Raw genomic sequence first — 15,794 nt, forward strand, 5'->3', positions numbered from 1 at the left:
GAGCCAGAAGCAGAGCTGCCCTATCTGTCAGCATCATCTTACACCAGCAGCCTGTCAGTAATGCAGTCGCAACAGTAGTAGACCCCACACTCACTTCTCTGTGCTGGTGGAGACCCCACAGCCCTCTTATCTCTGTCTGGACTCTTGACCCGAATGTGATTGTTGTTGTTGTGGGGCGGGACTCTGCTGCTTCTCTGATACTTATCCAGGTCACCCCCCGTACCCCTGTTTCCATGGTTGCACCCCCTCTCAGTCCAGGATTCTGACCCGCGGTTGCCGTTGTCTAGTTCTGGTGACTGGACCAGGTTGTCTGTGCCATGGTCCTGTTTTGGTATCAGCCTCTGGTTCTGTGCCTGAGGGCTTGGACTCTGTCTGTCTCCCTGGTGCCGTCTGTCTGCGTCTGGACCACCAAATCCATGTGTTAACTCTGCTGGGCTGAAGTTTGGTAGTAGAGTCCTGATGAAGTCTACTTGGCTTTCATTCTGTTGTCTCTTTATACACGTGGTCTCTATTGGGTTGCAGGACTGTAATTGATCCTGGTCGCTACTGAGTTCAGTTGGGACATGGTTGTGGTGGTCACAGGCTGGATCTATTGGGCTGGGACTCTGCAGTCTCTCTGGTGGGTCTGCTGCGTCATCTGGACTATGGTTTGGTTGATCCTCTATTGAGGGTATTCTGACTGTGTTCCCTGTCTGATTGTGTTCCCTGTCTGTTGATTCTACTTCAGTAGAGTCCTGTGTGTTCTCTACCAGTTCTGTTGAGCACAAGTCCAGCTCCACCTGACTGGTATCCGTAGGATTCTGTTCAATTGTTCTGAGTTCTACCGACTTGTATTCTGGTGTCTTCAGTTCTGTGTTCCGGTCGTGTTCTGGTTCTAAGAGGTTCTGATGGGGTTCCGTAGACTCTGTAGGGATGAGGTCTGGTATAGTGGGTTCTGAGGGGCTGGCTGTAGTGCTGATAGTGGTACTGGTGGGGTGTCTGCGTATGGGGGAGGGGCTGGAGTGCAGGGAGGACAGGTCTTCAGGGTCTATGTGCCCCAGGAAACAGGGTCCCCCACCAGGCTGCTGCAGGAAGCCCACAAACAGAACACCCTGCTCTGCCGCATCCTGGATCTGGAGACACACACACACGGTAGGCAGGTTTCCATTGACCCAGGTTGATTAGACAAAAGCAATGTCGCACAAAATTTGAATTTTGTCTAACTTCCTGTACTGTTCTGCGACAAATAATGATCCACACTTTTTCAAAAAACGTTAACCAAATACAACCACCGACTGACTGACTGCTCATTGCTGTTGCTCGAAGATGGCAAATCAGCGCAAATGCGCATGAATTGAATTTCAACAAAGGAAACAGTCGTGGTTGTATTTGATTAACATTTATTGAAAAAGTGTGGATTTCAGCATACAAAGAAAGGCATGCTACTACAGAGGACAAACATGTGTTTCAGACATAAGGAAGTGGATGGCTGCAAACTTTCTACTTTTAAACTCGGACAAAACAGAGATGCTTGTTCTAGGTCCCAAGAAACAAAGAGATCTTCTGTTGAATCTGACAATTAATCTTAATACAGTACAGTCGTCTCAAATAAAACTGTGAAGGACCTCGGCGTTACTCTGGACCCTGATCTCTCTTTTGAAGAACATATCAAGACGGTTTCAAGGACAGCTTTTTTCCATCTACGTAACATTGCAAATCTGAACTTTCTGTCCAAAAATTATGCAGAAAAATTAATCCATGCTTTTGTCACTTCTAGGTTAGACTACTGCAATGCTCTACTTTCCATCTACCCGGACAAAGCACTAAATAAACTTCAGTTAGTGCTAAATACGGCTGCTAGAATCCTGACTAGAACCAAAACATTTGATCATATTACTCCAGTGTTAGCCTCCCTACACTGGCTTCCTGTCAAGGCAAGGGCTGATTTCAAGGTAATCGAACCGCCCTTGCTGTCTCTGCCTGGCCGGTTCCCCTCCTGTCTCAGCCTCCAGTATTTATGCTGCAGTAGTTTATGTGTCGGGGGGTCAGTTTGTTATATCTGGAGTACTTCTCCTGTCCTATCCGTTGTCCTGTGTGAATTTAAGTATGCCCTTGCTAATTCTCTCTTTCTTTCTCTCTCTCGGAGGACCTGAGCCCTAGGACCATGCCTCAGGACTACCTGACATGATGACTCCTTGCTGTCCCCAGTCCACCTGGCTGTGCTGCTGCTCCAGTTTCAACTGTTCTGCCTGTGATTATTATTATTTGACCATGCTGGTCATTTATGAACATTTGAACATCTTGGCCATGTTCTGTTCTAATGTCCACCCGGCACAGCCAGAAGAGGACTGGCCACCCCACATAGCCTGGTTCCTCTCTAGGTTTCTTCCTAGGTTTTGGCCTTTCTAGGTAGTTTTTCCTAGCCACCGTGCTTCTACACCTGCATTGCTTGTTGTTTGGGGTTTTAGGCTGGGTTTCTGTACAGCACTTTGAGATATCAGCTGATGTACGAAGGGCTATATAAATAAATTTGATTTGATTTGAAACATAGGTATCAGGTCCATGTTTCGTAATTCATATTTTTTGAAGTATTGAACTTGGGCAAATTATTTAGTCAGAGCTAAATTACACAAAGCCTGGTCTCTGTTCCACTCTATTAGTCTGCTGTAATACCCCACACAGTGGCATGACAGACCACGAGCTGTAATACCCCACACAGTGACATGACAGACCAGGAGCTGTAATACCCCACACAGTGGCATGACAGACCAGGAGCTGTAATACCCCACACAGTGGCATGACAGACCAGGAGCTGTAATACCCCACACAGTGACATGACAGATCAGGAGCTGTAATACCCCACACAGGGACATGACAGATCAGGAGCTGTAGGTGACTAATGTGATTGAGCCATTCAGATTCATGCAGCGATCTGTCGTTAGGCACGTCAACACACAGGATTGATGGGCAGCTACAGAAATAGAAACGGCCCGGGCTATATTTATAATTATAAACTGGGTGGTTTTAGCCCCAAATGCTGATTGGCTGAAAGCCGTGATATATTAGACCATATACCATGGGTATGACAAAAATATACTTTTTACTGTTCTAATTACATTGGTAACCAGTTTATAATAGCAAGAAGGCACATTGGGGGCTTGTAGTATATGGCCAGTATAACATGGCTAATGGTTGTATCCAGGCACTCTGCGTTGCGTCGTGAAAGAACAGCCCTTAGCCGTGGTATATTGGTCATATACCACATCTCCTCGGGCCTTATTGCTTAATTCTATATTCTAATAGCTACACATCTGGCCAGTGGGGCCTTTGGCTTCCATTGTCAGTTAGCTGTGGTGTACTGTTCTGTGAATGACATACTTGGACTATTGATTCACATACGTCATTTACACACTCACCAACACAGAGGCTCATTTACACAATAGACATTCTGCAAAACATTATGCAAAATAAGAGCCAATCTAATCATCCCTAAAGATCAAATATTCTAATGACAAAGGAACCTAATTATCCACTGTGTGTGTGTGTGTGAGTGTGTGTGCGTCTGTCATTCTCCTTCTCCCTCACACGGAGCTCCTCTGGTTAATTGTCAGTTGATATTAACGTTGACAGTTTGAGTGGGGCTCGTCAGAGAGAACACAGAATGCTAACTACCACACAAAATAATGAGACCTCTTCCCCCATTATCATCCCTCCACCAATCACAATCAACACAAAGACAATCAACACACACACATTTTGTGGGGCGAGACAGATGAATAAGGGAGACACTGAACAGACACTGCCCACCACTTGAGTCTGTCAAGATTGGGGTGAAAATATAAAATATATGCGTGCGTGTGTCACACACTCCCACCCAAAGGTTCATTATACCTCCTTGACATTTACTTATTCATATTTAGTGTGTGCATGTATGTGTATCATAGGGATGCAGTGCCCACCTCTGCAGTGTGATAAGACCGGTCTCTCTGTCCCTCACTCTCCTATTGGCTCCTGTCTGTGGTTCTTTTCAGCTATTTCCTGGCAGCCAGGCTGCTATCTGATTGCCTATTCATGTCATGCTGCCTAACCATATCACATTATACTGAGCCCTGTGCATTTCAATCCAATCACCGCTCCCCTTTGTGCTCTGCCTGTTCACTTCTCATGGTCACTGTAGAATGAGATAAATTCACTACTATATTGTTATACTAAGAGGGCTTTTGTGGTTGTTAAATTATGATGTCACAGCTGATAGTGACATTAGGGCGGCATCTCAATAGTTTAAAGTGGCTTCCTCTCCTAACTTCTCCTTTCCTTTCCTCCACTCCATCTACATGGACCTAAATAATGATACAGGTGTACATAACCAGTAGGGGAAGGAGCTGAGGAAGGTAAGTGCCATCCAAGGGAATTAGGATGAGCTTTCCCCTAGTCTCTTCTCTGTCAAATATTTAGGTTTCATTTTGGGGAGGAATTCCGGAGTGTAATGTCCCTTTAAGCTCAAATTTGGGAGGAATTTGTTGATCCTAGATCTGTGCCTATGGGCAACTCCTCAGAGTGGAGCTGAGTGGGAGTAGTAAGCTGATCCTAGATCTGTGCTTTAGGACTAATGGTGACCTTCTTCACGTAGTTCTGGATGACATCCGGGTCGGGGGCCTGTTGACCCGCCACACACACGTCTGTCTCCAGGTGACGGCCTGCCCACATCAGCTGGGTCTTCTCTGAACTGGAGAGAAATGAAAGAGGGATTAAGGAAGACATGAGCCTTTTTTTAGATGCGTACCAAATGGCATCCTATTCCCTATATAGTGCACTACTTTGGCCAGGGCTCATAGTGGTCCATAGGGCTATGGTCAAAAGTAGTGCACTATGTAGGGAATAGCCATTTAGGATGCATACTGACTTTCTTCTCAAAGAAACACATGAATGTGCAGAAAGGACTGATGAACGTGCAGAAAGGACTGATGAAGGTGTAGAAAGGACTGATGAAGGTGTAGAAAGGACTGATGAAGTGTAGAAAGGACTGATGAACGTGCAGAAAGGACTGATGAACGTGTAGAAAGGACTGATGAAGGTGTAGAAAGGACTGATGAAGGTGTAGAAAGGACTGATGAAGTGCAGAAAGGACTGATGAAGGTGTAGAAAGGACTGACAAAGGTGTTGAAAGGACTGATGAAGGTGTAGAAAGGACTGACAAAGGTGTTGAAAGGACTGATGAAGGTGTAGAAAGGACTGATGAAGGTGTAGAAAGGACTGATGAAGTGCAGAAAGGACTGATGAAGGTGTAGAAAGGACTGACAAAGGTGTTGAAAGGACTGATGAAGGTGTAGAAAGGACTGACAAAGGTGTTGAAATGACTGATGAAGGTGTAGAAAGGACTGATGAAGGTGTAGAAAGGACTGATGAATGTGCAGAAAGGACTGACGAACGTGTAGAAAGGACTGATGAAGTGTAGAATGGACTGATGAAGGTGTAGAAAGGACTGACAAAGGTGTAGAAAGGACTGATGAAGGTGCAGAAAGGACTGGTGAAGGTGTAGAAAGGACTGATGAAGGTGTAGAAAGGACTGATGAAGTGCAGAAAGGACTGACGAACGTGCAGAAAGGACTGACGAACGTGCAGAAAGGACTGACGAACGTGCAGAAAGGACTGACGAACGTGCAGAAAGGACTGATGAAGTGTAGAAAGGACTGATGAAGTGTAGAAAGGACTGATGAAGGTGTAGAAAGGACTGACAAAGGTGTTGAAAGGACTGATGAAGGTGTAGAAAGGACTGACAAAGGTGTTGAAAGGACTGATGAAGGTGTAGAAAGGACTGACAAAGGTGTAGAAAGGACTGACAAAGGTGTAGAAAGGACTGACGAAGGTGCAGAAAGGACTGATGAAGGTGTAGAAAGGACTGATGAAGGTGTAGAAAGGACTGATGAAGTGTAGAAAGGGCTGATGAACGTGTAGAAAGGACTGACAAAGGTGTAGAAAGGACTGACGAACGTGTAGAAAGGACTGATGAACGTGTAGAAAGGACTGATGAACATGCTGAAAGGACTGACGAACGTGTAGAAAGGACTGATGAAGGTGTAGAAAGGACTGATGAAGGTGTAGAAAGGACTGACGAAGGTGTAGAAAGGACTGACAAAGGTGTAGAAAGGACTGATGAAGTGCAGAAAGGACTGATGAAGGTGTAGAAAGGACTGATGAAGTGTAGAAAGGACTGATGAAGGTGTAGAAAGGACTGATGAAGTGTAGAAAGGACTGATGAAGGTGTATAAAGGACTGATGAAGGTGTAGAAAGGACTGATGAACGTGTAGAGCCGAACGTGTAGAAAGGACTGACAAACGTGTAGAAAGGACTGATGAAGGTGTAGAAAGGACTGACGAAGGTGTAGAACCGAACGTGTAGAATGGACTGACGAAGGTGTAGAGCCGAACGTGTAGAATGGACTGACGAAGGTGTAGAAAATAGAGGTCAACCGATTATGATTTTTCAACTCCGATACCGATATCGATTATTGGAGGACCAAAAAAGCCGATACCGATTAATCAGCCGATTTTTAAAATGTATTTGTAATAATGACAATTACAACAATACTGAATGAACACTTATTTTAACTGTCACGACTTCGGCCAAAGTTGGTCCCTCTCCTTCTTCGGGCGGTCGACATCACCGGCTTTCTAAACACTACGTGTTTAATTTTCGTTTTGTTTTGTCTTGATTATTTACACACCTGGTTTCCATTCCATTAATTATGTTCATTATTTAACCCTCTGATTTCCTTCTCTGTTTTGTGCGTTATTGTTTGTCATGTGGGTTCTCGTTGTTTGTGCTTTAGTTTATTGTATATGTTCCTTGTTGGAATCTTACCATTTATTGAATAAATCGTGGATTATTACTCAGAACTGTGTCCTGCGCCTGACTGCCTTTATTCAATTTTACCAACGGCATCACATTAACTTAATATAATACATCAATAAAATCTATTTAGCCTCAAATAAATAATGAAACATGTTCAATTTGGTTTAAATAATGCAAAAACAAAGTGTTGGAGAAGAAAGTAAAAGTGCAATATGTGCCATGTAAGAAAGCTAACGTTTCAGTTCCTTGCTCAGAACATGATAACATTTGAAAGCTGGTGGTTCCTTTTAACATGAGTCTTCAATATTCCCAGGTAATAAGTTTTAGGTTGTAGTTATTATAGGAATTATAGGACTATTTCTCTCTATACCATTTGTATTTCATTAACCTTTTAACCTTTGACTATTGGATGTTCTTATAGGCACTTTAGTAGTGCCAGTGTAACAGTATAGCTTCCACCCCTCTCCTCGCTCCTACCTGGGCTCAAACCAGGAACACATCGACAACAGCCAACCTCGAAGCAGCGTTACCCATGCAGAGCAAGGGGAACAACCACTCCAAGTCTCAGAGCGAGTGACGTTTGAAACACTATTAGTGCGCACCCCGCTAACTAGCTAGCCATTTCACATCGGTTACACCAGCCTAATCTCGAGAGTTGATAGGCTTGAAGTCATAAACAGCGCAATGCTTGAAGCATTGCGAAGAGCTGCTGTCAAACGCACGAAAGTGCTGTTTGAATGAATGCTTACGAGCCTGCTGGTGCCTACAATCGGTCAGTCAGACTGCTCTATCAAATCATAGACTTAGTTATAACATAACACACCGAAATACGAGCCTTTGGTCATTAATATGGTCGAATACGGAAACTATCATCTCGAAAACAAGATGTTTATTCTTTCAGTGAAATACGGAACTGTTCCGTATTTTATCTAATGGGTGGCATCCCTAAGTCTAAATATTCCTGTTACATTGCACAACCTTCAATGTTATGTCCTAATTAAGTACAATTCTGGCAAATTAGGCGGCCCAAACTGTTGCATATACCCTGACTCTGCGTGCAATGAACGCAAGAGAAGTGACACAATTTCACCTGGTTAATATTGCCTGCTAACCTGGATTTCTTTTAGCTAAATATGCAGGTTTAAAAATATATACTTCTGTGTATTGATTTTAAGAAAGGCATTGATGTCTATGGTTAGGTACACGTTGGAGCAACGACAGTCCTTTTTCGCGAATACGCACTGCATCGATTATATGCAACGCAGGACACGCTAGATAAACTAGTAATATCATCAACCATGTGATTATGATTGATTGTTTTTTATAAGATAAGTTTAATGCTAGCTAGCAACTTACCGTGGCTAACTGCATTCGCGTAACAGGCAGGCTCCTCGTGGAGTGCAATGTAATCAGGTGGTTAGAGCGTTGGACTAGTTAACTGTAAGGTTGCAAGATTGAATGCCCGAGCTGACAAGGTAAAAATCTGTCGTTCTGCCCCTGAACGAGGCAGTTAACCCACCGTTCCTAGGCCATCATTGAAAATAAGAATGGGTTAACTGAAGATGGAGAGGACAGATGGAGAGGACAGATGGAGAGGACAGGTAGAGAGGAGAGATGGAGAGGAGAGCAAGATGAAGAAAGGAGAGCGAGATGAAGAGAGGAGAGCGAGATGGAGAGCGAGATGGAGAGCGAGATGGAGAGCAAGATGGAGAGCAAGATGTAGAGAGCTGGAGAGGAGAGATGAAGAGGAGAGCGAGATGGAGAGGAGAGCGAGATGGAGAGGAGGGGAGGCCTCTCTTTGCACATTGTTCCCCTCCGGTGGGTGCTGATGATACAATCAGCCATCTCCACGGTGACAGGTGCCACTTGGCAGGAGGGGCATCAAAGGAGCAGCCAAGCACCCAACTCTGTATGTGTGTGTGTGTGAGCAAGTAATCAAGAAAAATGGGTAAGGGTATGTTGGTATGTGTAAGCATATGTGTGTGGGAGTATGAAAGAAAAATATGCTGTATACATTTCTCATTCTACACATATGCTTCAAGAATTCCACGGTTGAGAATAGATCTCTCCCGAAAATCCCAGGAAGAGAATAGGATTCTGCTTCCATTTCACAGATTCTGTGGGTGAGAAAAGAATTCCGATGAGGCTCCTGCTGGTGAGAAAGGTCTTAGCTAACTATGTGTCTCTATGTTCTGTGTAGCAGTTATTGAATGAGGGAAATGAGAGTGAGAGTGTGTGTGTGTGTGTGTGTGTGTACAGTGGGGAGAACAAGTATTTGATACACTGCCGATTTTGCAGGTTTTCCTACTTACAAAGCATGTAGAGGTCTGTAATTTTTATCATAGGTACATTTTAACTGTGAGAGACGGAATCTAAAACAAAAATCCAGAAAATCACATTGTATGATTGTTAAGTAATTAATTAGCATTTTATTGCATGACATAAGTATTTGATACATCAGAAAAGCAGAACTTAATATTTGGTACAGAAACCTTTGTTTGCAATTACAGAGATCATACGTTTCCTGTAGTTCTTGACCAGGTTTGCACACACTGCAGCAGGGATTTTGGCTCACTCCTCCATACAGACCTTCTCCAGATCCTTCAGGTTTCGGGGCTGTCGCTGGGCAATACGGACTTTCAGCATCCTCCAAAGATTTTCTATTGGATTCAGGTCTGGAGACTGGCTAGGCCACTCCAGGACCTTGAGATGCTTCTTACGGAGCCACTCCTTAGTTGCCCTGGCTGTGTGTTTCGGGTCGTTGTCATGCTGGAAGACCCAGCCACAACCCATCTTCAATGCTCTTACTGAGGGAAGGAGGTTGTTGGCCAAGATCTCGCGATACATGGCCCCATCCATCCTCCCCTCAATACGGTGCAGTCATCCTGTCCCCTTTGCAGAAAAGCATCCCCAAAGAATGATGTTTCCACCTCCATGCTTCACGGTTGGGATGGTGTTCTTGGGGTTGTACTCATCCCTCTTCTTCCTCCAAACATGGCGAGTGGAGTTTAGACCAAAAAGCTCTATTTTTGTCTCATCAGACCACATGACCTTCTCCCATTCCTCCTCTGGATCATCCAGATGGTAATTGGCAAACTTCAGACAGGCATGGACATGCGCTGGCTTCAGCAGGGGGACCTTGCGTGCATTGCAGGATTTTAATCCATGACTGTGTAGTGTGTTACTAATGGTTTTCTTTGAGACTGTGGTCCCAGCTCTCTTCAGGTCATTGACCAGGTCCTGCCGTGTAGTTCTGGGCTGATCCCTCACCTTCCTCATGATCGTTGATGCCCCACGAGGTGAGATCTTGCATGGAGCACCAGACCGAGGATGATTGCCCGTCATCTTGAACTTCATCCATTTTCTAATAATTGCGCCAACAGTTGTTGCCTTCTCACCAAGCTGCTTGCCTTTTGTCCTGTATCCCATCCCAGCCTTGTGCAGGCCTACAATTTAATCCCTGATATCTTTACACAGCTCTCTGGTATTGGCCATTGTGGAGAGGTTGGAGTCTGTTTGATTGAGTGTGTGGACATGTGTCTTTTATACAGGTAACGAGTTCAAACAGGTGCAGTTAATACAGGTAATGAGTGGAGAACAGGAGGGCTTCTTAAAGATAAACTAACAGGTCTGTGAGAGCCGGAATTCTTACTGGTTGGTAGGTGATCAAATACTTATGTCATGCAATAAAATGCAAATGAATTACTTAAAAATCATACAATGTGATTTTCTGGATTTTTGTTTTAGATTCCGTCTCTCACAGTTGAAGTGTACCTATGATAAAAATTACAGACATGCTTTGTAAGTAGGAAAACCTGCAAAATCAGCAGTGTATCAAATACTTGTTCTCCCCACTGTATGTATGTATGTATGTATGTATGTATGTATGTATGTATATATATATATACAGTACCAGTCAAAAGTTTGGACACACCTTCTCATTCAAGGGTTTTTCTTACTTATTTTCTACATTGTAGAATAATAGTGAAGACATCAAAACTATGAGAAAACACATATGGAATCATGTAGTAACAAGAGTGTTAAACAAATCAAAATATATTTTATAGTAGCCACCCTTTGCCTTGATGACAGCCTCACATTCTCTCAACCAGCTTCACCCAGAATGCTTTTCCAACAGTCTTGAAGGAGTTCCCACATATGCTGAGCACTTGTTGGCTGCTTTTCCTTCACTCTGCGGTCCAACTCATCCCAAACCACCTTAATTGGGTTGAGGTCAGGTGATTGTGGAGGCCAGATCATCTGATGCAGCACTCCATCACTCTCCTTCTTTGTCAAATAGCCCTTACACAGCCTGGGGGTGTGTTTGGGTCATTGTCCTGTTAAAATAAATAACTGAATTTTTCTGGATCAAACGTGCCAAATAAATGGACATTTTGGATATATATAGACAGAATTAATCGAACAAAAAGGACCATTTGTGATGTTTATGGGACATATTGGAGTGCCAACAGAAGAAGCTCGTCAAAGGTAAGGCATTAATTATATTTTTATTTCTGCATTTTGTGTCGCGCCTGCAGGGTTGAAATATGCTTTTCCCTCTTTGTTTACGGAGGTTCTATCCTCAGATAATAGCATTGTTTGCTTTCACCGAAAAGCCTTTTTGAAATACAACAAGTGTAGCTTTAATTTGCTATCTTGCATGTGTGATTTAATGAAAGTTTGATTTTTATAGTAATTTATTTGAATTTGGAGCTCTGCATTTTCCCGGGCTTTTGGCCAGGTGGGACGCTTTCACACAGTCTCCTCTGAACAGTTCATGTTGAGATGTGTCTGTTAGCATTTATTTGGGCTGCAATTTCTGAGGCTGATAACTCTAATGAACTTATCCTCTGCAGCAGAGGTAATTCTGGGTCTTCCTTTCCTGTGGTGGTCCCCATGAGAGCCAAGATCATCATAGTGCTTGATAGTTTTTGCAACTGCACTTGAAGAAACTTGAAATGTTCCTGATTGACTGACCTTCATGTCTTAAAGTAATGATGGACTGTCGTTTCTCTTTGCTTATTTGAACTGTTCTTGCCATAATATGGACTTGGTCTGTTACCAAATAGGGCTATCTTCTGTATACCTCCCCTACCTTGACAAAACTGATTGGCTCAAACGCATTAAGGACAGAAATTACACAAATTAACTTTTAACAAGGCACATCTGTTAATTGAAATGCATTCCAGGTGACATCATGAAGCTGGTTGAGAGAATGCCAAGAGTGTGCAAAGCAGTCATCAAGGCAAAGGGTGGCTACTTTGAAGAATCTCAAATATAAAATATATTTTGATTTGTTTAACACTTTTTTGGTTACTACATGATTCCATATGTGTTATTTCATAGTTTTGTTGTCTTCACTATTATTCTACAATGTAGAAAATAGTAAAAATAAAGAAAAACCCTTGAATGAGTAGGTGTGTCCAAACTTTTGACTGGTACTGAATGTGTGTGTGTGTGTGTGTGTGTGTGAGAGAGAGACTGTGTGTGTGTGTGTGAGAAAGAGTGTGTGAGTATGTGAGTGAGACTGTGTGTGTGTGTGTGTGTGTGTGAAGGGGTGTGTGTGTGTGAGGAAGTGAGTGAGACTGTGTGTGTGTGTGGGAAAGAGTGTGTGAGTATGTGAGTGAGACTGTGTGTGTGTGTGTGTGTGTGTGTGTGAAGGGGTGTGTGTGTGTGAGGAAGTGAGTGAGACTGTGTGTGTGTGTGAGTGAAGGGGTGTGTGTGTGTGTGTGTTTCTGTACCTGTGTGTCTCTCTGATGAGGACAGCTCTGTGTAGCTGGCGTTGGACGCGTGCGGGTCTGGGGCCACAGGGGTGGACGAAGGGATGGACGGCCACCAGGACAAAGCCCTGACCATACAGCTCCCTCACCTGGACTGGTAACTCTCTCACTGACGACAGACACAGTACTGACGACACAGACACCTCTGGGAAAAGAAAGAGTGTGTGAGTGTGAGAGAGAGAAAGCAAGTGTGTATGTGTGTGTTAGTGGTGAATGTGTGTGTGTGTGTGTGTGTGTGTGTGTGTGTGTGTGTTGGAGAGAAAGTGTGTGTGAGTGGTAGACGGAGAAAAGGAGAGAGAATATGTGTGAGAGGGTTATGATTAGGGAGAGAGGGTGTTGGGAGAGAAGAGCGGAGAGAGACACAGAGAGAGAGAGAGAGAGAGATCGAGAGGGAGAGAGCCACACAGAGAGGGATAGAGAGAAGAGGGGGGCACACAGATCGAGCGAGAGAGAGAGAGAGAGGAGGGAGAACAGAGGGGGGCCACAGAGAGAGAGAAGAGGGAGAACAGAGGGGGGCCACACAGAGAGAGGGAACAGAGGGGGAGGCACACAGAGAGAAAGAAGAGGGAGAACAGAGGGGGGGCACACAAAGAGAGATAGAGGGAGAACAGAGGGGGAGGCACACAAAGAGATAGAGGGAGAACAGAGGGGAGGCAGACAGAGAGAGAGGAGAACATAGGGGGGGGGCAGACAGAGAGAGAGAAGAGGGAGAACAGAGGGGGGCCACAGAGAGAGAGAGAAGAGGGAGAACAGAGGGGGGCCACACAGAGAAAGAGAAGAGGGAGAACAGAGGGGGGCCACACAGAGAGAGAGAAGAGGGAGAACAGAGGGAGGGGGGGGGCAGACAGTGAGAGAGAAGAGGGAGAACAGAGGGGGGGCAGACAGAGAAAGGGAATAGAGGGGGAGCCACACAGAGAGAGGGAACAGAGGGGGGGCCACACAAAGAGATAGAGGGAGAACAGAGGGGGCCACACAAAGAGATAGAGGGAGAACAGAGGGGGGCCACACAAAGAGATAGAGGGAGAACAGAGGCTGGGGGCAGACAGAGAGAGAGAGAGAGAGAGAGAGAGAGAGAGAGAGAGAGAGAGAGAGAGAGAGAGAGGGAGAACAGAGGGGGGCCACAGAGAGAGAGAGAAGAGGGAGAACAGAGGGGGGCCACACAGAGAAAGAGAAGAGGGAGAACAGAGGGGGGCCACACAGAGAGAGAGAAGAGGGAGAAGAGAGGGGGGCCACACAGAGAGAGAGAAGAGGGAGAACAGAGGGGGGGGGGCAGACAGTGAGAGAGAAGAGGGAGAACAGAGGGGGGGCAGACAGAGAAAGAGAATAGAGGGGGAGCCACACAGAGAGAGGGAACAGAGGGGGGGCCACACAAAGAGATAGAGGGAGAACAGAGGGGGCCACACAAAGAGATAGAGGGGGGCCACACAAAGAGAGAGGGAGAACAGAGGCGGGGGGCAGACAGAGAGAGAGAGAGAGAGAGAGAGAGAGAGAGAGAGAGAGAGAGAGAGAGAGAGAGAGAGAGAGAGAGAGAGAGGGAGAACAGAGGGGGGGCACACAGAGAGAGAGAATAGGGAGACCAGAGGGGGGGCACACAGAGAGAGAGAATAGGGAGACCAGAGGGGGGGCACACAGAGAGAGAGAAGAGGGAGAACAGAGGGGGGGCACACAGAGAGAGAGAAGAGGGAGAACAGAGGGGGGCACACAGAGAGAGAGAATAGGGAGACCAGAGGGGGGCCACACAGAGAGAGAGAATAGGGAGACCAGAGGGGGGCCACACAGAGAGAGAGAATAGGGAGACCAGAGGGGGGGCACACAGAGAGAGAGAAGAGGGAGAACAGAGGGGGGCCACACAGAGAGAGAGAATAGGGAGACCAGAGGGGGGGGCACACAGAGAGAGAGAATAGGGAGACCAGAGGGGGGGCACACAGAGAGAGAGAAGAGGGAGAACAGAGGGGGGCCACACAGAGAGAGAGCGTATTGTTTAGATATTATAGTTTGAATTGAATAATAACATGGCATCTTCATGATAATCTGCTGCTGATTAAACCATAACTCCTGTTTTAACATGGTCATAACATGGATCATTTTCTATTTGATTTTGAATTTTAGGAGCCTTGTAGGTATCAATGATTTATTTAACTAAAAAGTGTGAGAGTCTCATCTTTACATAGAGTGTAGCCCAAACCGTTCAGACGCTACAGCCATTTTTGTGAGAAGACTGATTTTCAGGATGTCTTCTGGTCTGACAAACACTGGGGTAGATTTGCCACTTAGCAACGCAGATGCCGAAGGGCGACATAGCGGATTGAGACGCAGATACTTCTAGTTTAAACAGACTGATTTTGTTGTGGATTTTGGGATTATGTTAATTAGTGTGGCCGCGTCAATCGACTTTAGGGGTTTTGGTTAGGACACACACGCATTCATACATACACACACACATGCACACAAACAAACATGCACACAAACACGGTGCACAAACAAACACACACACGATGCACACAAACAAACACACACACAGTGCACACAAACAAACACACACACGATGCACACAAACAAACAAACACACACACGGTGCACACAAACAAACACACACACATGCACACAAACAAACATGCACACAAACACGGTGCACAAACAAACACACACACGATGCACACAAACAAACAAACACACGATGCACACAAACAAACACACGATGCACACAAACAAACACACACACGATGCACACAAACAAACACACACATGATGCACACAAACAAACAAACACACAATGCACACAAACAAACAAACACACGATGCACACGAACAAACACACACACACACAAACACACACAAACACACACACGATGCACACAAACAAACACACGATGCACACAAACAAACACACACACGATGCACACAAACAAACACACACACGATGCACACAAACAAACAAACACACGATGCACACAAACAAACACACACACGATGCACACAAACAAACACACACACACGATGCACACAAACAAACACACACACGATGCACACAAACAAACACACACACGATGCACACAAACAAACACACACGATGCACACAAACAAACACACACACGATGCACACAAACAAACAAACACACGATGCACACAAACAAACACACACACGATGCACACAAACAAACACACACGATGCACACAAACAA

General features: G+C 45.1%; 1 protein-coding gene across 1 annotated transcript in view; it reads right to left on the reverse strand.

Moving 5' to 3' along the window:
* LOC110487979 (raftlin-like) overlaps nucleotides 1-15,794 on the reverse strand; it is a 54,582-nt gene that overhangs the window by 12,297 nt on the left and 26,491 nt on the right. Inside the window, exons 3-5 of the mRNA XM_021559911.2 lie at nucleotides 12,574-12,757; nucleotides 4,597-4,705; nucleotides 95-1,112 (exon numbers count right to left, since the gene is read on the reverse strand). Of these exons, the coding sequence (XP_021415586.2) occupies nucleotides 95-1,112; nucleotides 4,597-4,705; nucleotides 12,574-12,757 (1,311 nt within the window). The remainder of the gene's footprint in view (nucleotides 1-94; nucleotides 1,113-4,596; nucleotides 4,706-12,573; nucleotides 12,758-15,794) is intronic.

Source organism: Oncorhynchus mykiss, chromosome 32 (genome assembly GCF_013265735.2).
Source record: "Oncorhynchus mykiss isolate Arlee chromosome 32, USDA_OmykA_1.1, whole genome shotgun sequence".
NCBI classification, from domain to species: domain Eukaryota; kingdom Metazoa; phylum Chordata; class Actinopteri; order Salmoniformes; family Salmonidae; genus Oncorhynchus; species Oncorhynchus mykiss.